The sequence below is a fragment of the Callospermophilus lateralis genome, chromosome 9 (assembly GCF_048772815.1).
Source record: "Callospermophilus lateralis isolate mCalLat2 chromosome 9, mCalLat2.hap1, whole genome shotgun sequence".
In the NCBI taxonomy this organism is placed as follows: Eukaryota; Metazoa; Chordata; class Mammalia; order Rodentia; family Sciuridae; genus Callospermophilus; species Callospermophilus lateralis.
The window spans coordinates 3053981-3079307 of NC_135313.1; the positions used below are offsets into that span (position 1 = coordinate 3053981).

The 25327-nt window shown below is 52.4% G+C and overlaps 1 protein-coding gene across 20 annotated transcripts in view; it reads right to left on the reverse strand.

Moving 5' to 3' along the window:
* The window catches only part of Lrrfip1 (LRR binding FLII interacting protein 1), a 129902-nt gene that overhangs the window by 68868 nt on the left and 35707 nt on the right, over positions 1–25327 (reverse strand). For 4 of the 20 annotated variants that reach the window (XM_076865546.2, XM_076865542.2, XM_076865540.2 and 1 more), the window contains exon 1: positions 2771–3083. The exons of the other annotated variants lie outside the window; for them this stretch is intronic. In XM_076865546.2, coding sequence (XP_076721661.1) covers positions 2771–2836 — 66 coding nt within the window. In that variant the 5' untranslated portion in view covers positions 2837–3083. Of the gene's footprint in view, positions 1–2770; positions 3084–25327 lie in introns of those variants that run through there. 20 annotated transcript variants of the gene reach the window in all.

Below are 25327 nucleotides of genomic sequence, written 5' to 3' on the forward strand. Positions count from 1 at the left end.
AAATAACAGTTAAAACAAACCGTGGGGTCTCAGTGCTGAGTGACAGCAGGCCAGTAGCCTTTACGGGTGCCACACCCTATATCCATCAGTCCCCCCCCACCCCAAACACACACAGACTGTCCAAGCCTGGGGGTCTGGCCCAGGTCCTGTAGTGAGAGGGACTGGGTAGACTAGGTGTCCACACTCTATCCAGATGGTCCCTCCTCAGTACTGGACTGTCCTGGCAAATGCCAAGAGCTCACAACATGTGGAAAGAGACCAGAGGTGACACAACCTTACAAACAAGCAGAAGTTACGAAAATGAAGCCAGTTTCCACACAGTCTCAGCGGGTCCTCTCCTGCAGCCCCAGGACAGCAAGGACTTCTGCGGAAGCCCAGACTGCCTACCTCTGCCGGTGAGGTGGGGCGTGCTACACCTACCCAGCGGTCCCTGTCACACCAATGTGGCCCTAGCCCTTCCTTCCACTGGAGAACTGTTTCCAGTTCCCAGGAGCCAGAGACATAGAATGCAGAAAACAAATGGCACAAGGCAGTCTGACAGGCTCACTGCTAGTCTCCAACTGCACACCCGACCTATGGCCTAGGGCAGCCCTGGGTGACGCTCCTTATGCCATCTCCTTCGGCCACTTCCTTCCTAACCAGACTACTGACCTCATAAACAGGGACCATGTTTTATTTTGTCCTCTGGGTCCCTTTTCAATAGTATTTTTTTTTTTTTTGCCATTATTTACTTAACAAACAAAACCAAAAGAAAAACAAAACAAAACAAAAAACACTTTCCACAGTAGGTTCACTGTTTCTTACTGGAAATCACCAGGGCCACTACGTCCCAGAATCTGGCAGTCTGGGTTTTTAAAGGATACAGGGACACATACAGCATACATTCTGTAACAGTCCAGACAAGCAGCCCTTAATCAATATACGAACAAGGCTGCAGAGAAATGTATGGACATTCACACTAGAGAGATTTAAAAACAAAAAAAGACTAAAAATAGCTTCCCCTGGGTTAGGGCAGGCCTCACTGCCAAATGAATTCTACCATAGACTCTCTCTCTCTCTCTCTCTCTCTCTCACACACACACACACACACACACACACTTCTTTCCATTTTCTGAGGTTACTCAATTTCGGGATGGGGGTGAGGGATGGTGGGCCTGGTACCGATAAGCACCCGCTGAATGGGACCCAGCTCCAGGTTTCCCTGCAGGTCCAGCAGCGTCTGACCCAGGCCCCCTGGGGCTCCCTGTGTTCAGCAGACTCACACCCAGTGTCCAGGAGTGCGGCAGGTGGGTCCACTGGACACTTCCTCCAGCACCCCCTGCTTTCCTCACACGCTGTTCCCAACATTCACTCTTCCTTCTCCAAGACTGGAACAGTTGGCTCTTGGTGCAAGGATCGTGCCCAGGGTTAATGTCCACCCAGTCTTGCCTTCTATGGTCTGCCTGGGTTGTTTCTCTGAACACCAGCAGCTCAGGGCATTGCTGTCCCTCCTTCTTTCAAGTCTCTTCCCTGATGGGGATTCCAGGGTCTCCCTGCAGGTTCCCAGGGCCCTAGAAACTCATTAGGAACCCGGTTCCTGGGTTGAAGTGGAAGAACCAGATCCAATAGTCTGGCCTACTGCCTAAACTTTAAATGAGCTCATAGAAGCACTTTAAATAGACACTTAAAAATCCAAAACACAAAAACCATAAGCACACGTGACAGTCCTCAGCAAGAACTTAATTTTTGAGTGTGCCTTCATCAGAATTTGTGCCTATACCTCCCCAGCACTTCCTAGTAAGTAGTGGTCTTCCAAGGAGAGCAGCAGTCTACTTCATCCTGAATCTCCATGAACACCTACTGGATGATTAATTCCTATCTGGGAAAGAGCAGCTGTGGTGGGCTCACATTTTTATCAAGGTTCCACAAAAACCCGATAAAGTGGAAATCTAGGGTCTCTCTGTAGTAATAACTCCATGGAGTGTTTCTTTTCCAAAGTATTTTTCCACTCCTTTACTTTTAAATATTTCTATTCACAATCAACCATAAGCTGCACAAAAATGGGTGATCACAAACTTTCCCCACCTTGCCCCTTGCCCAATTTTAAGGCCCAATTACCCTGACATCCTCTAGGGAGTGTGGGGTTGGGTAAGGGATTGCCACGTGGAGGATCCTGCCCAGACCTGGAAGACCCCAGGAGACCAGCTTAGATGGGCTTGGGGTCTGGGAACCTCTAAGGAGGTGGTCCTAGGTCAGGAGCCGGGGAAATGCTCCACACCATTCCAATCACTAGTGGTGTCCGCCCATGGTTGAGCGCGGCAGCCTGGAACACCAGCTCCCAGGTGCGGCATTTTGTAAAATACCAAGCTAGCAGCTCGGGTGGAACTCCAGACCCCGCGCGGTCCTCAGACCTCGGCTGGGTCCTAGCCAGAGCCAACCCGAGCGGGAAGAACCTGTCAACAGACCATCACCACCGCAGAGACCACGTTTCTTTTCGTCCTTGGAAGGGGCGCCAGCAGTCAGTGGTGCTTTCCAGCGCGTAACAAGCGGCACGGGACACTCGGCCAACTTACTGGTGGTCAGGGAGCAAAGCCTGCCCTTTCCCGGGCATCCGTGCCGGGACATGCGAGGAGGGTCCCGGCCTGGCGGAGCCCACTCCGCCCCTCCTTGGGCACCGACGGCTGCGGCGGAGAGCGCGGGCTGCCCTTGACCTTCGAGCCGTCAAGCGCCAACCGGACGGGGACCGCTCGCAGTTCGGAAACAAAGCCTGGGAAACGCGCCTTCCTCTTACCAGTCTTTGAGCTTCTGGACTCAGACAGTCTATTTCCTTGTTCTGCGACCCCGCAGGGCTGGCCATGATGCCGGAGTGCGGAGCGGACCCCACTTCCCACCCCAGGAGGACTCTCCGCGACCGGCTCCGGTGTCCGCTGGAGGCGAGCTCTCAACGCTGCCGCATCCCCAGCGCTGCGGTCCGCGCCGGCCGGGAACTCGCCGCAGAAACGCGGGCGCCTGGCCAGCCGGACCAGTCCCGGGGCCCACACGCGCGGCTCAGCGGATCCCCGGCTCGGGCGCGGCCCGCGGGGCGGGGCGCAGGTGGCCGAAGGCCCCCGGGGGCGGGGAGAGCGCGTAGAGAGGGGCCCCGGGCCGCCTGCACCCCGCCCCCGGGGTCCCGCCCGGCCCCTCGCCCCGCCTCCGGGGCCCGTCCCGCCCGCCCTGCCCGGGGGCCCTGCTCTCGCCCGTCTCCCGCCCAGTGCGCGCCCCGCCCGCGCTCCAGCTGCGCCGCCATCAATCACCAACCAGTCCCTCCCGCTCACACCGGAAAGGCGGTGCGGAGAGAAACCCAGCGGGCCTCACCCGACGCCCCGCCCTGGCCGCCCGCTGGTCCCGGCTGAGTCAGCGGGGCCAGCCCAGGGAAGCGGGTGTCTGGGGGAGGACCAGCTCGGTGAGGGGCCGGCCGGGGCGGGGCTGCAGGGGCGGGGCCACAAGGGGCGGGGCCGCATGGGGCGGGGCCACAAGGGGCGGGGCCACAAGGGGCGGGGCGAAGCTGAACTCCCGGACGCTCAAGCTCTGCCCGAGTTCCGCCGCACCTGCCCGCGCGGTACCCTGCTAGAGCGTCGCCGCCGGGAGGGGTTGGTTTCAGGGGTCGGCCCAGGGGCAAGAACGAGCAGCGGGAGTGTGAGGCGTCCGGCGGATTCGGTGGCCCAGGGCCCGGGCTTTGCGCGGTCCAGGCTTCGGTGGGGAAGACCGTGCCAGGCTCCGCCCGGCGTCGTGCCTAGAAGGGCTGCCAGTCGCACCCACCGTGACCCGACTTCCAGAATGTGCCCCCCTGAGCCGGCGGCCCTCCTACTATAAAAAAGTTCTGCAGGCAAAGCGAGATGAGGGTCCCGAACTGGGCCGGAACCACGACGGGAAGAAAGAGGCGCGGATTTCAATTAGGAAGTCAGCCGTCCCGGCCACGCCCGAGGCCTGCTGCGCCTGAAACGTCCCCGCGCCCTCTACGCCTGTCCCGTGGGGCCCTCTCCAGATCAAGTCCTGGGGACACGTTTTCTCAGACCCTTCTCAGAAAGGTCGTGTTGCGGCTCGGCTCGGAGCGGGAGACTCAGCAGAACCACCTGGCCTGCTTCTCTGCCCAGGCGGCTCCAGAAAGAGGGAGGAGAGACCGGATTCACTTTTAAGCTTTTAGAAGCCCCCCGTCTTCTCCCCCAGACCCAACTCTTGTTAACAAGTTAGCGCACACCTGTGTGCACTCGCCTTCCGATGTGGACCCGCGCACCTGCTTGAGGGAAGGGGCTCAGAAGGAGTGGGCAGCAGGGTCGGTGGGTTTTCTGGGGGTACAGCATAAGGAAACGGAAGCCTGAGTAAAGGCTAGAAGTCGCTGTGGGAGAAACTCCACAGGTTTAAAGTCAAAGGTGAACAGAATGCCAAGCTTGGTGGATACATCTCAGGCTCATAGAAACAGACTCTCTAAGGGGATGAGATGCCTGGCTTTTAGTAGCTGGCTTCTCAGTGTAACATTGTTTTGAAAAGCTGACATGGTCAGGTGCAGTGGCACATGCCTGAAATCCAAGCTACTTGGGAGGCCTAGGCAGGAGGATGGCAAACCTGGGCAACTTAGTAAGGGCTGGGGATGTATCTCAATGGTAGACCGCTCCTGTGTTTAATGCCCAGTTCCCCAACAAAAACGATAACAATGTTGGTGTAACAATTCTGGATTCTACAACCCTCACTGAATTGGAGAAGATGATTTTAAGCTACATAAGCAACAGTGGGATTTATGGAATTTATCATAGGGAATGATTATAATTTTCCTAGTAACAACTTCACAGATGAGAATGGCAGCCAATTAGTAGTGTTCCTAGAGTAAAGTTTGAATATTTTAATATAGACGGATTTTACATGCCACCTGGAACCCTGTGACCTATCTCCCAGAACAGGACATTGGGACAGTCTTGCTGTTTGCTCTGTTTTCCCCAAAGGAATGCCTGAAGATGCCTGTATCTGGCCAGGGGAGCATTCTCCCAATCTCAAGGCAGACAGTCACTTGCTAGCCATCAGCTTCTGAAAACCACAGGACTGGGTGGGCAAGGGGGCTTTAGAGCTGAACCACCTGGCCTAGGTCTCAGCTCTGCTGGTCACTGTGGGATCGTGAACAAGTTACTTAGCTAGGGTCTCAAGGAGTCGCAGTAAAATACACCATCGGTAATGACATGCCCCCAAAAGCAGAGGACCCTAGGGTGAGCCTGGTGTCCAGGAAGTCCCATAAAAATCACACCAACACCCACCTTACTGCTTTATCAGTCCCCTAGCAGGCACCCCCACTCAAGACACCCAGCCTCCTCCACAGCAAGAAGGAAGCGGGTTAAAAGGCTGAGAACTGGGGTGAGCCAGCCAGAGAGACTGGGGACAACTGAAGGAAGAGAATAGAGTATCCTCCACAAAAACTGGGGAGGGTCAAGGAGGTGGACAATGCTGGGTCACTGCCAGGAAGTAAGAAGCACTGATGACTCAGTCTTAGGAGCAAATCACTACAGCAGAACAGGGACAAGTGCACAGAGATGTCGGAGCCACTGGGCAGCAGCACAGTAACACACTTCTGGATGGAGGATGCCCCTTTGTGCTGGGGGTCAGCCCAGGCTACAGCACAGTGGCTGACCTCTGTGCCATGCCTAATTCTAGGGGAAATGTGAGAGTCTCTGCTGATGCTTGCTACATTTCCTGGTGATGGTGTTTAGGTCCCAGGGGCCCAGGAATAAAGTGTAGTGGATCCACATTTGCCTCCATTAATCTTGATACAAATTAATGACCTCTCCTTCAACCCCGCTCTTACGCAAATTGGATGGGGGTGGTTGGGTCACTGGAACCTGCAAACCTGGAGCGGGGAAAGCCTGCTAGGAAGCCAGGGTAGGGGGTATGGATTGGAAATGAGGAATGGGAAATGTGGAGGTCTACAGAGTTTTCACCCCAATACTCACAGCTCGACAGGTGGCTTGGCAGAGTAATGTAAAATCCTTCACCCTGAGGAAGACACAACTAAACCCACCTAAGGCCGGTTGGCAGAAGAAACCCCAGGGCACCTTTGACAACCTGAGGGGCACAGGGGGCCCCTGTCCATCTGGACTATGGCGCCAGAAAAAGTGTTTATATAAAGAGTTGTGAGGTCCATGGTGCAGAGGCCGGCTTTCTCCTTCCTTGGTAAGGGCAGTCAGTGGACAGCCACTTCTAACAAGCCGACTGGATTTCTGGCCCCTTCCTAACTGGCAGCTACTCACTGACCTGTAAAAAACACAGATTTGACCTACTGCACTAATTAAGTCCAGGGTCTCTGTTGAGAGGGCACACTGTCTACCGTGCTTGTGACTCTTCCTTGCCATATGCTCTCAGTGGACGTTACACATCTGAATTTTCAAAAGCCGTTCTCAGATGCACAAGATCATATGCAGGAACTTCATTGTACAGGGAGGATTCCTGAGAAAAGGACCAAAGATAATAGCATGGTCTGAATTTGGGGAACATCAGAATCACAGCTCACTGGCGGAAACCAGAGGACGGAGCCAACTTGGGGCCATGCATGAACTTGGTTTACTTGGTCTCCTTGGTAACCGCCTGTCGCTAGGAGCAATAGCTTTGCCTTCCGCTGTGGCGTGGTGCTACTCGCAGGGCTGGAGACAGATCTTTACAGGAAGACAGCACAAAGCAGAAGGCCGACAGCCAGGGAGAGTGGCTCTCAGCCTCCCCACTAGGTCAGGAAGCCAACCAAGATCACTTTTCTAGATCACAGCCCTAACATCTGCTTTCCACAAACATGAATCACCGGCCACATGGATGACTACAGAATAAACATCTCTAAATGACTTGTACACACAATGGATTGACATTTATGTTACTTTGTTTGGGTTGTTTTCATGACAATTATCTAAAAATGCTTCACATTATAAATGTGGTTCACGAAATAGTTGCCCAGGATTTGCACAACACCTGTCAGCTTACCAAGTACTGTGTACCCATGCGGAGGCTCACAAGAGTATCAACTTGTCCATGTGCCTTTTGGAAGAGTGAAACCAGGTTTTTGACCCAGGTTGCACTGAAAGCCCTTGAGCAGGCAGTCATGGGAGGCACCTGCATGCTGCCTGACACAGGTAGTCCCCGACACCCAGGGTCCTCAGGGGGAGCAGGCATCATCAGGTGGGCTCAGGAGATGCCCCTGGCTCTCCCTGGGCCTAGCCCAGCCATCCCACCTCCTATCCAGGGCCACGGGCAAGGTAGTGCACACACCCAGGTCGGGGCCAGGAGCCAGATCTCCCAGGGATACTGGTGGGAGGGGGTAGTGGCATTGGTAGGGGAATCAAATGGGGGAGTCAGCCCCTACATGCTATCTGTAAAGAAAGTGGCATCCCACAGTCAGCTCAGGCCCAGAGCGAGCCTGACCTGGAGGCCAGGATCCTGACTGCCTGATCCTGTGGATAGGAACACAGGAAGCCAGAGAGCTGGAAGCAATGGCGAGCGGCTCTCCAGCAGCCACTGGGTTGGGCTTTACACAGAGGTGTCTCCTCACAGCTGCCCGTGACCCAGGGGCTAACAACCTCCTTCCCTATCCCCACTGGCCTCCAGCCTGTGATGGGCTATTCTGGAATGTCTGGAACACAAGTGGGTGGCCACTGCATAAATGCTGGGTAGTAGGTAGGAAGACAGAGGGGAGTTCTTTAGTAAAACGCAGGACTTTGATAGGTTACCATGAACTCTCATTGATTTGCAGCAATTAGGAATAGACCCACTCTTTTAATAATACGTCTTTAGGTTTTTTTCCCATAATTACCTAATACCCAGAATTTGCTACTTTTTTAAAAAATTCTTTTTGACTTTCTGAGTTGGATTTTTGGCTGAACTGAATTTGAAGCTCAGTGGAGGTGTCTACTAGGCATCTTGGCACAAAAGCACTGACCCTTTGAAGGAGATGATAAAAACTGCCTGCAGGCATAAAGAGCAAAAGAGGCTGGAGTGAGGAGTCGGGGGACTCCCACATTCAATGGATGATTCAATGGATAAGGAACAGGCCACGGCAGAGAAGGGTAGTTAGAGAGACAGAAATAGAGGCGTCTCTTGGAAGCCACGGAGCAACGAGAACCAGGTTGAGAAAGCCTTTAATTGGCAAGTAGAAGAACAGTGATTATTGCTTTCTGATGCTGAAATTCTGGGAGAAAGGCTGGACCACGGGGAGGTCTGAGAGGGAGGGATCTTCATTTGACTCTTCGGGGGTTATTAAGGAGGGAAGGCACTTAAGCCTGTCTGGAGGCTGAAAGGAGAATGAGAAAAGATGGGGTGGGGGGTGCCGGGATGTGGCCCCAGAGCAGCCAGTTAAGGGATGGGAGGGGCCAGTGGGACCACCAGGCACTGCACCAAGTACTGACTCAGGGACTGACCTGCCTCAATGGGCGTGAGAGGACCCGAGTGGCCAGGAGTGGCAGGCCAGAAGCAGGATCAGGGACGGTGGTGCAGGGTGGGGTTGAGGGAGGAGGAGAAGCAGGGCCACAGTCAGCAGGGTCCATCACAGAGCTGGACCTGGCCAGCCAGGATCATGCTCTCATTGGTACCTGGACACAGAGGCCTTCCAGGAGTTCCTCCAAGCCTGACTGTGTTACCTCAGGTGAAATCATCTCCCAAGTGTCCAGGAGTAAGGCCATAGCAATCCCCGATGTGTCTGCTTCTCCAATCCACTTTCAGAATTGGTGATCTTTAGGACCAGGCCAGAGTGGTCACAGAAACGTCCCCTGTTCACAGTAACTGAGGAAGAGGCCGCGAACCCCTCCCACAAGCTTCCCCTAGGAGATCAATGCTGCTTGTCATGAACAAGGTGCTTTGTAAACACCTTCTGATTGTTTTCTAAAAATGTTGAAAACAAGACCAACAAAATCCATCAGGTATTGCTCTGTCAAATAGGAGCAAACTGAAAAGCCTGCCAAAATCACCTCAGATGTAAAAAAAAAAGCATCTATCTATATACACGCACAGAGTAATCCACTTAAGGTGCTTTTGATCAGAATAGATAGCAGTATGGGAAAGCAGGCTTTACGCCCAACAATGATATTCACTAGTGAGCAGAAGACCCCCACGACAAACAATAGATCCAATACTTCAATATACACTGGAATGGAAATGGGAATTTCAAAATAAATGAGAGGAATATAGATAGATAGATAGATACCAATCTATTTGGCATTGTCTCAGTAATCCTGCTTATGAGTTTAACATTCTAGAAAATACAGGATGTTCCTAACAATCAGAGCCATGGAATAAATGTTCTACTAGCTGAAAAATCCCAAAGCTGACTAGGCTTCAAATGTGATTGACAACGTCATCCTCAGAAAGGAAGTGTGGGGGTCATAACAACACCCATCACAAGCAGGGAGGTTCACGGGTGCTTAGGATGGATTCAAAGGTTCATAGTCCAGGCACTGCTGCCTAAGACCGTGGCTTGCAGATTACCTAAATTAGGAACTGTCCAAACTGACAGGAATAGTGAGAACCTTCCAGGCTAAGGCATAGAAACTCCCTAAGCAGCATCCTTCAAATAAACTTGCCAAGAAAAGGAATTTCCCTAAAGAAAAACAAAGACTGAACACACTTCAGCAGGCTGCTAAAGTCCATGCCCAGGCTTGAACTCCTGTGGCTCCCCTCTGCACTCCAGCCCCTGATGATGGTGCAAACTCAAGTCTCAACCGCTAGACTATAGAAAAGTGCCAGCTCAGGAGCAGCTCCGATCTTGCCTATTCACCTGCACCATCGTCTTTAGAGAAGATTGTACGGATAGCACAAGAGCCTCACCTCTGGGAAAGGAGGACTGTAGATGAACTTCACGGGGAGTCTAAGGACCAGCAGCTCACAGCAGATGGAGAGACATGTTTGGCACAAGAGTGGAAATTCTGGAATAACTGGAGATCAAATAGCTACTCCTGGCGCGTCACCTTTACACCCCGTTCCTCGTGGGGCAGCGCCTGTGCGTAATGGAAGGGTGTGGCCTGAACTGCCAGAGGATTTCCAAATGGAGGTTTTCTTCTGACCACTGGTTTAATTTTAGTCACTCGGATTATACGGAAGTCCCCCCACCCCCACCTCCAGGGGCAGCGCCCTGTTGAACGTGGTATTAGGCTTCAGGGGGAGCTCCAGTAAAGAGAGAGCAGGGTCCCTCACCCTGGCCCTGCTGGCATTGGGGGTCAGATGTTTCTTTGCTGTGGGAGGCTGTGGGGCGCGTCATGGGCTGTCCAGCAGTGTTCTGGCCTCCACCCACTAAGCACCAGCCTGTGTTCCACCCCAGCAACAGCCCAGACATTGCCCAATGGCTTCCTGATGTAGGGGACACGGCCTGCACCCAGATGAGCCATGCCCCAGTAGACCTGCCGAAAACATGTACAATAATGGTTGGGATGGAGATGTGTAAAGGCATCCCCTAGTAGGCTGGAGGTCAGGAACAAGAAAGTTGGCTTCAGGAACACTGAGAGTAGGAGGGGCCGTGGTCAGAGATGTCATCCAGTCCTCCTTGTGGGCCGGAAGAACAGAGGGGTGAGGAGATCAGAGGATTTGGTTTTGCTTTGCAGCACCTCTGAGAAGGCCTGATGGGAGAGCAGAGGTTGCCGGGGAGCATGCACCCCTGCACTCCATGACCCCTGCATCCCACGACCCCTGCATCCCACGACCCCTGCACCCCATGACCCCTGCACCCCATGACCCCTGCACCCCATGACCCCTGCACAGAACACCAGGGATTTGTGGGGAAGATGTCAAACTCCAACGCAGACAGTCAGGTTTGAATTCCTGCTCTGCCACTTACTAGTTCATAGTTTCCAGCGAATCCCACCACCCTTCCAGCTTCCTGCCTAAATCTGTTAGAGGTACTGCCACCAGGCTTGACTGGCCTGAGGACAGCACAGTAGTGGGAGTGGGGCCTGGTCCACACCAGGGCCACAAGGGAGAAGTGGCAGCTCATTTCATCTGGGACTTTACAGTACATAGATGATTTCCTACAAGGCAAGGGATGCCGGATTATAATGTACATATAGGTTCCAGGCATCATGGGTGGAGGCCGGGGTCCCTTGGTCAACGTGGGTGGAGGCTGGGGTCCCTTGGTCAGCGTGGACTTGGTTTAAGGCCTCCATCTACATGGTCGAGCACTTAGGGAGCTTCTGCCCTTCCAGGCAGCTGCCACCCTCGAGCCCACAGTGTCGCAGTTGCTCATCCTTGTTCCCAAAGCCGAGCTCTGGTGCTCTGGGTTTTGAACAAGTCCTCAGGAATGCGACCATGTAAGACAGGTTTACATAGAGACCAAGGAAGGAAGACAGAGTGACAAAGGGCTGCTCTGGCCCTGTCCTCTGGAACCCGGACTGTGCAGCCTTATGGAATTCCTTTAGATATTGTTAGCATGTGTGCTTTTTCCTTAATCCTTGGGTTAAGGAGTTTGAACTTTGTCTGGGAAGCAGTCAGTAAAGGACCTACCAAAGGTGTCTGTGTAGGGGAGAGAAGAACCTGGAACCCACAGCTGCAAAACAGTTGGAAATCACCCTCGTTATTCTTTTTCAAAAATTTCTTGGCTGGGCTCACAACTTACTCTTCTTCTTTTCTTTTCTTTTTTGGTGGTGCTGAGGATCGAACCCAAGGCCTTGCCCACACGGGCACATACTCTGCCACTGAGCTACACACACCCTGGCCCTCACCATTTATTCTTCTGCATTAACTTCTGAATCTATTTGTTAAACTTTAAAATCAACCCAAACCATCCCCCTAAACTGGATTTTATTTCATGACATTATCTTTATAAATCATCTGGGGACAGATTAACATCTTTTCAACACTGAGTCTTCTCACTTGGGAACAAGGTGTTTCTTGTCCACTTCTCAGTTCTGTGTGTCCCATGGCAAACTACAGTGGTTTTTCTCATTGCTCCTGCATATTCCTTTATTTCTGTATGCTACTTTGGATGGGATCTTATCTTCTCCCCATTATTAAAAAAAGTTATGGTAGGACATTGGAGTGTTCTGGAGCTTGTTTATTTTATGACAAACTCTCTTACTGAACTCTCAGTTCTAGGCTGACATTTGTGATTCTATGCGTCCATGATCTGTGAACAGTTACAAATGCCATTTGCCCCCTTGGTCAGACCTGCTTTCTTTACTGGGTCTGAACGTCGGAACTCCCACCATCATCACAGCTTCACAGTTACCCTGATCACAGCCTTTCTTCTTAAAGTGGATACTCTGCAATTAGGGAAATAATGAGGACACGGCTGCTTTCTGAACTAGTGCTCACGCCATAATAACACAGGACAGGGGTGGAGTCTTGTTAGAATTTAAATAGCATTTAAAATGGCCTACCAGGTAAACAGAATAGTGCAGTGAGGCACTGAAAAGAAACAAATTACAAGTCTCCCAACCACACACCTCGCCTGAAGGCTAGAATCTGATTTTGACCAGTAAAAGATAACCAGGCAACCATGGGGAGAAGACTCTACTTAGGTCAGTGGAAAGTTTTTATTGTTGTCAATGTTAGAATTCAGCCGTGTTCTGCAGAGACGGCTCCACGGGAGCACAGACCCAGGGCCGCTGCCCTCGGGGGAGCTCTTACCTTTGGGCAAGTTGTGTGGCCTGCCTCTGTCCCTCGGTTTCCTCACCTGCAAGATGGGAGTGGTAATGGCACCTGGTTCACAGGGCTTGTAAGGACTAAATGAGGTGTTGATCATAATCATGATTTTGATAAACACAATGCTAACTGGAAGTGAGGTGAGTGCCTGGTCTACACAGGACAAGCTACGAATCAGTTCAAGCAGCAGTAGTCTTAAGGGGACGTGGGAGTTGACACTTGTCACAGACAAACCTGCCTCTCTCTTCCTGCCACACCCCAGCGCCCTGCCATCTAGGCCTTCCCTCTGGGGCTCCGAACCCCTAGCCCGGTGTCGGGAATTCCCCAGGCTGGTGAAATATACAGATCCTCTTAGCTGGAATTCCAACTCTTGAGGTTCCAGTGGGGACAGTCATATTACTTTTCTAGAATAAGAGGCCTGAACTTTGTTATGGTTCTTTTCAATAAGACCAGAGTACTTCCTTGTTGAGAGTTGTACTTTAGGTCACTGGTCTTGAACTTCACAACCCAGATAAGGAGGGATGACTGTGTCTCCCAAGAATGGGGTTAGGCAAGAGGAGCTCGTGAGCGTCTCCCTGAGGGCCCAGAGACCTCCCTACTGTATAGGTTTTAGGAAAGGGAGGACTCATATGCTCAAGATGACACAACCATCTGAGTCGAGATGTTGCAGGATTCTGCTCTTCTGAGGTCCCCGTGCTGGGGCTGGAACCCAGGGCCCCACGTGCTAAGCACAGGCTGCACCACTGCTGCCATGCCCCACCCAGGTCCCTGGAGCAGACCGAGTCACCCAGACAGAAGTCAGAATGGTGGCTGCCAGGGCCTGGAGAGGAGGGGTGGGAGCCAGTATTTGTGGGGACAGAGTTTCAGTTGTCCAAGATGAAGATATTGTGGAGGTGGATGGTGGTGACTCTGCAGGGCAGCTCATCACTGACTACAGACGTGTACTCAGTCAGGAGGCTAAGTATCTTGTCATTAGGAGAGTTCCAGCAGGCTCCAGGTGCGCCTGGACCCAGACCAGGTTAGGAAATCTGTGTGGAGAGAAACCTCTGAGAGTGCAAAAGATTTTAAAACCAGCTTCCTGCCACAAGCCATGGCCATATGAAATTCACAGAAAGCCATCACAACCCTGTAGTGTTTTCAGGCATCACCAGGAAAATAATAATTAGGTCTGGCAAGATGGCAGCTTGTTGACAGTTGCTCATTTAATTCAAAAAGGAGGAAAGGCGGGCAGGCACCATAGTAGGCATATACACTTAAAACATTTACCATGGTCTTTGATTGGAAAAGCAAAGCATGGCTGGAAAAATTTATGACAATCAAGTTTATACAGACAGAAATAGAACCGGTGGCCAGGGGCCAGAGGCAGGGGAGGGTGGGAAGTTAGTGTTCATGAAGACAGAGTTTCTGTTTGGGAAGACAGAAGTTATGGAGATGCAAGTGGTATGGTAGCATAGCAAGGTACTTAATGCCACTGAGTACAAATATCAGGACGGTCAATTTTATGTTAAGTATATTTTACCACAATAAAAAACTCCGGTAGGAAGCCTCCCATTATAGGAACACGGCCAACTCAGCTTGCTACTTTGTGACATCCTATCCCACTACACCAACGGTGCTCACCAGGAGCAAGAGACTGCAAAACGCTGACGGGGAGTCGCAGTGACACCTGCGCACAATAAACACCATCATAAAACTGAGGCGGTGGTCTACGTCGTTATGAGGATTGGACATTCTTTCCCTTCCATCTTCTGATGTTTCCACGAGTGTGTACTACTTTTAATTTCAAAAGAGAGAGACCACAAAGTTCACTTCCCTCTTTATACGAAGAGAAAGGAGGAAAGAGTGGAGAGCAAGGTGTCCTGGAGTTGGACACTGCAGCGGCCAGGCTGGACGCCACGCTCGGTTCTCCCCTGGTGGGTGGGTGCGTGCGGGACCCCGCGGGCCGGCTGGGGAGCCCACACCTGTGATCCCAGCAGCTGGGAGGCTGAGGCAGGAGGATCGCGAGTTCAGAGCCAGCCTCAGCAATGGTGAGGCCCTGTCTCTACATAAAATGCAAGACAGTGCTGGGGTGTGGCTCAGTGGTCGGGTCCCCCTGAGCTCAATCCCTGGCACCCCCCCCGCCCCCCAAAAAAAAAAGAAACAACCCTCCCAACGAGAAACAAACCCCCGGGCTCCAGAGGAGCCGCTGCCCGGCACTCGCCATCGGAGGACACGCGCGAAGGCGCAGGGCGCGTCCTCCCCGCCCGTCGGGAGCCCGGCTGAGCCTCCACGGCGCGGGCGCTGCCGGGGCAGCGGGACTGGGCGCCGAGGCCTGGGCGGAGGGGCCGCGGGGCGAGGACCGGCCGCGACGCCGAGAGGACGGGAGGCGGAACCCGCCGCAGCCGCCGGGCGAGACCGTCGTCGGGGCGACGCGCGCAGAAACCGGAAGCCGGCGCCGGAGCCCTCGTCCCGCCTCCACGCGCCCTCTGCCGGGCGCCCCTGGCAGCGCACGGCGAGCCCGCGCTCCGGACCCGGCGCCTCCTTATTGAGGCACCAAGCAGCGGCAGCAGCGACGAGGCCGTCACGCAAACGTTCCCAGCTACCTGCCACAGCTGGCGGGACGCGTGAACGTCGTGGCTCCTCGTGCGGACAGGCCGCGCGCACTCCTGTTCCTGCCGCAGCTTCCAGCCCGCGTTCCTAAGCATCTCGGGAATCTACCCCAGGCCCTTGGGTGATTCTGGGACGCCACCTCAAGTACAGTTCTGGGTCTGTCAAGGTATCAAATGCAGCTCTTTGGTCTTCCTTAATTTTTTTAAAAATCACATATTGGTCATTAATATGATTTTTTTACATTTTTATTTTTTATTTATTGGTTGCTCAAAACATGACAATGATCTTGACATATCATATTTCATACATTTGATTCAAGTGGGGTGTGATTTTTTTTTTTACATTTTGAAAGCCAAAATAATGATGCAAATTAATGTCTTTGTGCACAGGTCCTATTTTACTCACACTGATCACCAAACCTGCAGACAGTAAGCAGTGACTTTTGCATTTTATCCGTCATAGTGTACCTACTTCTGAATGCCACAAAGGAGGCCAGAAATGAACTGCACCATGTCCTCGCCCACCCGTCTAAGGGCACTTCAGGGTCCCTGGGGTCTGCAGAGCCCTTTCCTGAAATGTCTTGCTCCCTGGGGCTCTAGCGGCCCTGTCGCTTTGCCATGACTTAGATGTTACAGAGCCCCAATCTGTATTCCTAATCCTGACTTCTCTCTGCTTTAGCCCCTGCCCTGGAAGTCTCAAAGGCATCTCCCGGGCTGCATCTCACCTTGCTGCCCGGGGCCTTCCTCCTATGCTTCATTTCCTGTGGGTGCTACCAACTGGCGTGGCCCCAAAGGCTTTACTGAAGTCTGTGTCTCCCTCCTGGCTATCAAGGGAGGGACAGGAAGAGTAGCAGCTTACAGGACTGGTTGTGGGGAGAGGCGACACTTGCAGGTGATGTCTGTGAACAGTGCTCTACAGAGCCCAGACACCCACAGGTGCCAGCTGTTGGGCTTCTCCCCAGACAACCTCCTCCTCCTCCTCACTTCCCACTCTGCTTATCCTCCAATCAGCTTCCTCCCTTAATATCACTGCAACACATTCCCAAGGCTACTGTCACACATCAGGCCTCTGCTTGTCTTCGTGGAATGCGTAAAACTGTCCCCAACACCACCCCCTACTGCTGGCTAATGTAAACTCATTCATTCATTCAATCAACAAATATGGATGAGGGCCAAGCACGAGTCACCCTGTCTGCCAAGTGTGGTTAAAAGCACAGAGGGAACCTGATGGCGAACAGTCCCACACGTGAGCCACTGATGATAACTGAGATAAGCCGTGACTGGGACTGGATATATCCCCAGTGCAGGCAGGAAGCACAGGGCAAGCCTCTGGGGAAGGGAAGATAGAGCCGGGGCAGGGTGAAGCCTGGAGCCCTGCGCCCCCTTCCTAAAGCCTCTGAAGGGCATAGCCTGCAGAACGGGCACAGCCCACGTGCACCTAGACACTGCAGCGCTCCCCTGGCTGTGCCAGGCCATGCCCACCGCCCCCCCACTGCTGTCCTGAGTCTACAGACCAGGGACAGAAAGGTCTGCTAAGCCTCCTGGTGACTTCACGCCTTGGGGAGTGAATCCTCACATTTACTTTTTTACTAAAACAATTTATGAAATCCAGTTGTATTTGTAATATAAGAAGGCCCAGCTCTTAGCTGAAGAACTTAGTTAACAATCCCGACGACCACGTCTGAGATTTACTTGCTAGAGAGGTGGGATAGCTCCTTCACCGTTTCATGTGGCAAATGAACAGCAGAATGTGCTAAGTACCTGTGGACAAGTCTACCTTTAGTCCAAAAGGTGTGAGCACTTCCCCTGTATTGTGCAAGAACTGCATCATGTTCTAGAGAGAACTGGAAAACCGCAACTTCTTACAGACAGTATTTTGTGGCTTACCTATAGCAATACTCAAAAATCCAAGATGGCTCAAATGGAGACATTATGTTTGGAGCTCAATCTACAAGGGAATATTTTAAAATAGGCTGGTTGTGGTGACACATGCCTGTCATCTCCAGTATTCAGGAGCTGAGGCAGGAGGACTGCAACTTCAAGGCCAGCCTCCACAACTGAGTGAGAACCTGCCTGCTGGAGAAAGCCAGGAAAACACACACACACACACACACACACACACACACACACACACACACACGGTATACCATCTACTTTTAGATATCCCTAAGGTCTGATTTCAGTATATGATAAATAGAGTCTCTTAGAACAATCAGGAGAAAACCAAATTTAAAACACTGTTCAATATTTTGGGGGGACAAGACAAATGTATTACAGGAGTATAGAAAATTCCCTACTAGGGCTGGGGATATGGCTCAAGTGGTAGCGCGCTCGCCTGGCATGCGTGCGGCCCGGGTTCGATCCTCAGCACCACATACAAACAAAGATGTTGTATCTGCTGATAACTAAAAAATAAATATTAAAATTCTCTCTCTCTCTCTCTCTCTCCTCTCTGACTCTCTCTAAAAAAAAAAAAAAATTAAAAAAAAAAAAAGAAAATTCCCTACTATCCATTTTGAATGAATGGTCTAATCAAAATGGAAGCCTAATATTTTTCTTTTATTTATAGTCATTTTTAAATTTTTCAAATATTAAATTCTCATTGAACACAAAGCTCTTAACTCTCCTGCGCATGAACTACACCCCCACCCCTACTTTAAGAGCCCTCTATTGCTACTGCAGAGCTGTGTGATGCTACTGAGTGGGTTACAGAGGAGCCACCCTGAACATGCCAGATGCTGTGCCAACCAGCTCCCTGAAATCATCTCAGGACGGTGCCTTCAGAAGGGAGGTGCTGGCCTTGCCCTGTGTGCAGCAAGCCAGACAGGTTCTGGGAGGGGCATCTTCCATACCCCTGGCTGGGAAGCATCCTAGACCACCAGGACTGGTCACGGGCTGCAGTGAGCCTGAACAAGCAACCTGAAGTCACCTGCCCTCCAGGAGCTCTGAGTAACAGTCAGAATTCACTACCCAGGTCGGAAGCCACTTGTCCCATCACCCCTCTACAGATTCATTGTTCTTTGTCTACAAAGTATGAAAGAAGCAAGATTTGGTCATTTCTTGGACTTCACTCTCTTGTGAATACTGCTTTTCTCTGGTCAGGCAGCTCATGTGTTAAAAGAGCCCACGTAAGAACTAAGGGGAAGAGGGACTCTCTCTTTCCACCATGCATCTGCTCGTTTTCGCTAGCAGAGCAAGAAATCGGTCCAGAGGCTGAGCAGCTTCCTGTTCAGAGCATTCTGGAAACCGTGAGAAGAGCTGGGGCAGCGGAGGGGCAGGCAGCAGAAAGGCTCTGCGTGGTACACCTGTCAAGAGGAAGGGCCCAGCGAGGGCAGGCAGAGAGGAGAGCACTGGAAGGCTCCTCCCAGGGGACTGTGGACGTGCACAGAGTGGAGGGGCCAGCCCAGAGTAAACCAGGACTGGATAGACGGGGGGCTAGTGGTGGGCCCCCGTCCAAGGCCAGCTCCTTCTGGAGGGTCACAGCCACCCTGGGCCTCGCCACAGCCCTGGCACTGCCTGCCCTGCACCCTTCCCCTTCCCAAGGGACCCATCCTCCTCATTCTGGGCCTCGACTCTGCCTGGCACTGTTTGCTCTTGCTGTTGCTTCAATGCAAAAGGCTCAGATGACATGACCCGGGTCATTCTCATGGGTCTTCCTCTGACTCACAAGTGGCTGAGACCTGGGAGCCAGCATGAGGGCATCTGGCTGTGCTTCTGGGCTTCCCACGTGTGACGGGTGGACAAGCTGTGCCTGATCTCCGCACAAACGCACGAAGTGTCTCAGAGCCTCGACGAACAGAGGTCTCCGGCTCTCCGATCTGCTCCTAAGGGGCAGCTCAGAACCATCTGCGACCACCTGTGGGATATGTATGCATGTCACACGGTCCCTCAGTCCACCTTTGAATGAGGCCATCAGCAGTAACCGCCATGTGCACCTGGAGGGTTGCTACGGGGTCAACAGACTAGCTCTCCCAGGAGGGCTGGCTCTCCTCAGAGAGCGAGAGTGGAATGGACCCTGCAAAGGTGAGGCCGGGGCTGCTCCACCCAGCTGTTGGCACCATCCTGACCTTCCAAGCTGGCTGGACTCAGGGGAGACACTCCTTGCGGGGAGGAGGGGGACAAGCCTCTGCTGAGGCTGGCGCCAGCATCATGAAGACACCTGACAGCCTGCATGTGCGTGTTCCCCACAACAGCCTATGGACAGGACAACCCTGCTCTCCAACCCACCCAAGGAAGCCAAGGCCCAAGAGCTCTGTGGGAGGTCCTCCCAGAGGCGCAGCGGGGCCTCCGCACATGGACCACGTGGCTGCAGGAGTCCGTCAGACCTTCTCTGGGCACACGCCACACAGCACTCTGGTGGGCACTCCCCACACCACAGTTCATGCCAGCCCCGACAGCACTGGAAAGCCATGTCTCGTCTCCCTGGTGCCACAGTGGAAACAGGCTCGTTGCCGAGCGATGCTCTGGTCGAGAAGGACAGCAGAGCTGCTCAGCTCTGTGGGAATCTGGGCCGCCCTGGCCATTTTCTACACCATCCCTGGTTTCCACAGGACAAACACTGTCCCCTCTTTCTTAAGATCACAGATGCAAAGGGCCTCTAAACATGACCTGCTGGGGCCACTCCTCCCTGGCAGGCTGATGTCATTATCCCAGTCTTGATAGGTGACTCATGGCCAGCAGACACACTGAGGCTTCCTGAGCAGAACGACCTCTATTTCAACAGCACTGCCTTATGCCCCACCCATGGCGTTACAGAGACAGAAATAGCTCCACTTTGTACATTCAGACGTTTTCCTCCCTGACAAATCCAATTGACTAATCATCCTAAGAGTATGCATTACTTTTTCCTTTTTAAAATTATAACCATCTGCCACCATCTGTCAATTGTCCAAGGACTCAGGAAACCTCCTCCTCCCAGCTGGTTTTCATTATAGGACTCGGTATCTAATATCAGAATTTGTCCAGAGACTGTCCCCGTCTTCTGCCAGAAGGTGGCCCAAGCTGGGCCTCTGAGAAGTGAGGAACACATCTCCACACGAGTGGAACTGCGAGGCCCTGCCCGTCAGCAGCTGTCTCCCAGGGAACGGCGTAACGGATCGGCAGGATGTGTTTCACCACCCTGAGCTGTTTGTGTGGGGAGGGGTGACTGAGCAGGGTGGGGCTGCCACTGCTCTGGCGTCAGCTTCCAGCTCCTGTTCATTGGCCCAACACACTGCCACATCTCACAAGATAAAGCCTGGCAGAAAAATCTATTTTAGGCTATCTAGCACATGGTAGCCATATTTCTCCAAGGGAACGAGGAAGATAATCAACTCCTAAACTGAGAAATAATATTTGCAACAGCTATGAAAAGGGTTAATCAGTAATCTATAAATCAACAAGAAAATAGACACTGACACTCCAAGACATGTTATGACAATTTGGAAAAGAACTTCAGATAAGCATAATGAATTAGCTACCAATTTTTAGCTATCGGATTTGCAAAGGCTTAGAATGAGCACAGGACATAATTCTGACCATGTTGCTGCAAGGTAAGTGGGTAGACACCTCCCTGCTACACCGAGGTAGAGACGCATCTGCCCTGAGGCCAGTCCGGGAAACAGGCAGACTTGAGGCTCCTGAGGAAACGTGAGGCCAGGGCTGTGCCCAGATGCGTCCAGGCGTCGGCAGGGGTCTGGGTGCACATGCTCAGAGCTTGGGGAGAAGAGGTGTGGTGTTGTCGCTGTGAGTTTCACGGGGGCCAGGGCAGGACACGGAGGACCCCAGGTGGCAGTGGAGGCCACAGGTGTGGCTGACACGGCACAAAGTACGTGCTGCACCGTGACCAGGGCAAAGCAGTCGGAGCAAAGCCGCAGCACCCGCCTAAGGCGCCCGGAAAGCCGACTGGGGAAACGGCTCAGGCCCTGGGTCAGGCGGGCTGGGTGTCCCGAGGGTGCCATGGCAACCGCGTACTGCGCCAGGTGCAGCAAGCCCAGGCTCCTGGGATGACAGCCGCACACCGGCATGGCCTCAGGTGGCCAGGGGGTGCCTCGTGCTCTCCTCTGCCCCTGTGCCGCTCAAGGCCTCCCCTGCCTCCAGGGAGGGACGGAAACACCTGTGCCCAAGAAGAGGGGCTCCAGGAATAAGACCCCGGTCCGCAGGGGCGGCTGTCAGTGTAAAGCAGGCCTGAGCGCCACCAGCTGCGCGGCCCGCGGGCCTCCCAGGACTGTCAGTGTGTTCATTTCCAGAGGACGGATATGCCCACTTGGGGAAAGGGGCCATTCCAGAGCTTTCCGTGTGCCAGGCACAAGCAGAGGGCTGCACGCAGATCCGCTCTTTTCATTCTGAACAATCCACGAATCAGAGCCGTCTTCCCAGTCAGGACACTGTGGCACGGCAGGAGGAATACCTGCTCCAGGCCAGTGGCTGTTGGGTGTGGGCAGCGTGGGGCGGTCCTCCAGCACCTATGCTTGTGGCCAGGGCCCTGGGACGCCTCCTGGATGGTTTGAACATCCCCTCCAACTCAGGCAGAGGGATCACTGGAGCAGAACCGAGTTGCCATGGAAACTCCCAAGCATTACTACTGGGAGACTCTCAGGCTTCCTGAGAAGCCGGTGTCAAGGCGGCCCCTGCAGGACCCCAGCACTGACAGCGTGAGGCCCTTCAGAACAGGAGCAGCTGTGCTGGTGGAGGGGCCTCTGTGTTCTGCACAGCGACTCAGCGCCCAAGAACCAGACACCCGCCCTCAGCCCAGGCCACTTGGCCCCCCCGCGGGTTTGCATATTGATAGAGTTTATAAGGGCATACATTGGTTTTGTTTTTGTAGTACTTTTTGGCAGTTCCATAGCATGAGGTAAGATATTCAGAATAGATCCCCAAATTTAAATATTGTGCTGATAATAAATAAGCCATCAAATTAAGAAATTTTGACTTATTCGTACCTCTGAGAACCAACTCATTCTTAGGTAGAGTGGACTCCAACCCTGGCTGTCTAATTAAAACCTGGGATCCCTGTGTTTGTAAATTATGTTGATCATATATGTTTTGTCCAAAATCACAGGCTCATAAATTAAAATTATTTTGATATATGATACAGAAACATCAGAACAATTCATTCCAGTAAGAAAATCAGCATTTCTTTATTTTTTGGAACTAAATTACCACTGTATTTTGTCTTAACGTTTGTATGAAATTCTTAGACTTTAATTAACTTTAAAAAGCAAAAGTAAATGGTACATTCCACAGTAAGAAATGTTGCTTACTTCACAGTAAAGAGCTTATTTAAATGTTTCATGAACAGATAGACTTGTAAGTATTTTTTAAGAGATGTGAAAAACTCAAAAATTCTTTTGAGTCAGCACAGTGCAGTGGTCTAATGACAAGCCTGAAGTCATTTATTAGCTTCCAAAGAAAATTCTGCACTAGAGTTTTTTTTTTTTTTTTTTTAACTAAGACATAATATAGATGGAAATTCTTGGCTGCTATTAAATTCTGCAAAGTAATGGGAAATTAAATTAAGGTGGCACGGAAGTCGCTGTGCTTCAGGGTCTATCAAACAGTCACCTCCTTTGAACCCAGCGACTTCACTTCTAGCAACAGGGATGCGCACAGAGAAGACTGCGAGTGGATGCTTCTCCCAACATATTTTTAAAAGTTTTTTTAGTTGTAGATGGACACACTATCTTATGTGGTGCTGAGGCTCCAACCCAGTCCTCACATGTGCTACGCAAGTGCTGCCCACTGAGCCCCAGCCCCAGCCCTCCTCCCAACATCATTACGGGAGAAACCCAGGGCTCACGGAAAGCCATGGTTCATAGTGACAGAACACTAAGCAGCCACTGGGTAGAAAAAGTTCACTTAGAATAATAATAAATAGAGATTTGCTCAATATTTAAAATTTAAACAGAAAAGTTCAAAGAAGGCAGCAAAAATGTGCTTCTTCACCAGACCCTTGCCCCTTCAGAAGGAAGTGCTCTCCCTCTCTGGGCAGCATTCCTTTCTGGAAAGTTCCCTGCCTCCCTGGAGCGATCCCCTTGATCCCCTTGATCCATCCCCCCGTACACAGCACCACTGGTTTCTTCCCAAAGGGACATCCCAGCACTTGAACACCCGGCCCCACATGCAGGACCCCCGTGGACGCTGACAGACCACAGTCCAACAGCCCCATCAGCAGTGGACACAAGAATGGAGAGCGGCAGCCAGCAAAGGCTGCAGGGAGCCCCGCAGCAAGGAGCCCTGTGAACAGACCACACGACGGGAAAGTGACCACCATGGACCCAACCCCTGTGACAGGGACCCTGCTCTCCACTCCCAGCCCAGCTCTGACTCTTCCGCAGCCGCTCTGGCCAAGGCAGAGACCTCCCTCGAGGCAAAAGTGACCCTCCCCTCCATACCCACCTGGCCTCTGTGGACTCCTCCTGCCTCCCTACCCCTGTGCCTGCTGCTCCCCCGCAGCCCTTCTGCTCCTCCCCTGCTATCCCTCTGCCCACCCCTTCTTTGTCTGAGGTCCCAAGACTCCAACCTCAGCACTCTGCTCTCCTGGTCTCCTTAGGAGATCCCATGGAACCATGTGGCTGGCTCTGACCACTCCTGACCCCCTGGCTCCCCTGGACCTATTAGTCCAGGCCAACAGGTCTGACCATTTACGGACCTTCCATTGGGGCAGTCGTCTGTACTTCAACCACGACATTTCTAGAGCTTAAATTCCCCTGTTCCCCACCCACCACCCAATATGTCCCCCAGTCTCTGCAAGCCACACCTGCACTCCCCCCAGGCACCCCCCGGCAGCTGAAGTCGCTCTCTATACCCCTCGGTCTGTTCAGGCTGCTGTAACAGCACCCCAGGACCCCAGCTTACAAATAGTCCCGGAGGCTGGAAGTCCAAGGTCACAGTGTGGCAGATTCACCGTCCAGTGAGGCCCCTTCTGGTTCACGCCTCTCACTGTGTCCGCATGTGGTGCAGGGAGGCGAGGGACTTCCCTGAGCCTATTTCACAGGGCACTAATCCACTCTGAGGGCCCTGCCCTCACGCCTAAGGAGAAGGGTCCGTCTCCCCTTGCTGCCATCTTTTGGGTGAGGTTCCAACATTTGACTCTGGGAGGACACAGCATTCAGACGGGAGTGATTCCCTCCTCACCCCACAGGACGCTCACACTCCTTATCAATCAGTTTAAAACCAAAAATTCTAATCGTTTGAGTTAAACCAGTTCCAGTTTTTAACGTTAACCAATGCACTGTGATTCAGAGAAAATAGGTTTCACTATAAATAGCCAGGTCAAGAATGAGAGCAGAAAACCGCCCCAGTTCTAGGTATTTTTAACGGGTTCCATGGCAGAACCAACAAGATTTTCAGGTCAGTTTATGACACATTGTTATACGTCTTCAAAGCCCAAGAGAAAGGGAAAAAATACTTTTGAGTAGATGAAGTCCCAAATGTCTTCCTGATCTCGTCAAAGGGGTTGAGAGCAGAGACGCACTGCATGCCACCCCTGAAGGGCAATGCCACACGTGTCACGCAAGTCAAGTCCTCCAGAAATCCATGCCCACCCAGAACCGTGAATGTGGCACTGTGGCCCAATGTGTCCCTGGTGTGTGCCCGCTGGAAACTGGTCCCAGGGTGGTGGGACCTACGGGGGTAGGACCCGTGAAAGGTGTCCAGTCATGGGGGTGCCACTCTTGGAAGGGACAAATGTAGTTCTCTTGGGACCCAGTTAGTTTCCAGGAGATACAGTTGTTATGAAAAGAGCTGACTGGCCCCTGAATCTCTGGCTTCTCGTCTCCCATGCCATCCTTCTCTCTCACAAGCTCCCACCATGATGCTGCACACCATGTCATGATGTAGACCGTCACCAGAGCTGAGCAGAAGTCAGCACCATGCTTTTGGACCTCCAGAACCACAATAAACAAACCTTTTTTTCTTTACAAATGACTCAGCTTTGGGTATTTTGTTACAGCAGCATGAAACCAACAGATACAATGACCTAAATTGGACATAGTCTCCTTACAGATGAGATCAAGTTCAGATGAGGCCATACTGGATTAGGGTGGGCCCTCATTCAGTGACTTCCTCATAGAAAAAGAGGGATGTGGGCACAGAGATGCAGACACCTAGGAGAAGGCCAGGTAAAGATGGAAGCAGAGATTGTAGTGTTGCACCTA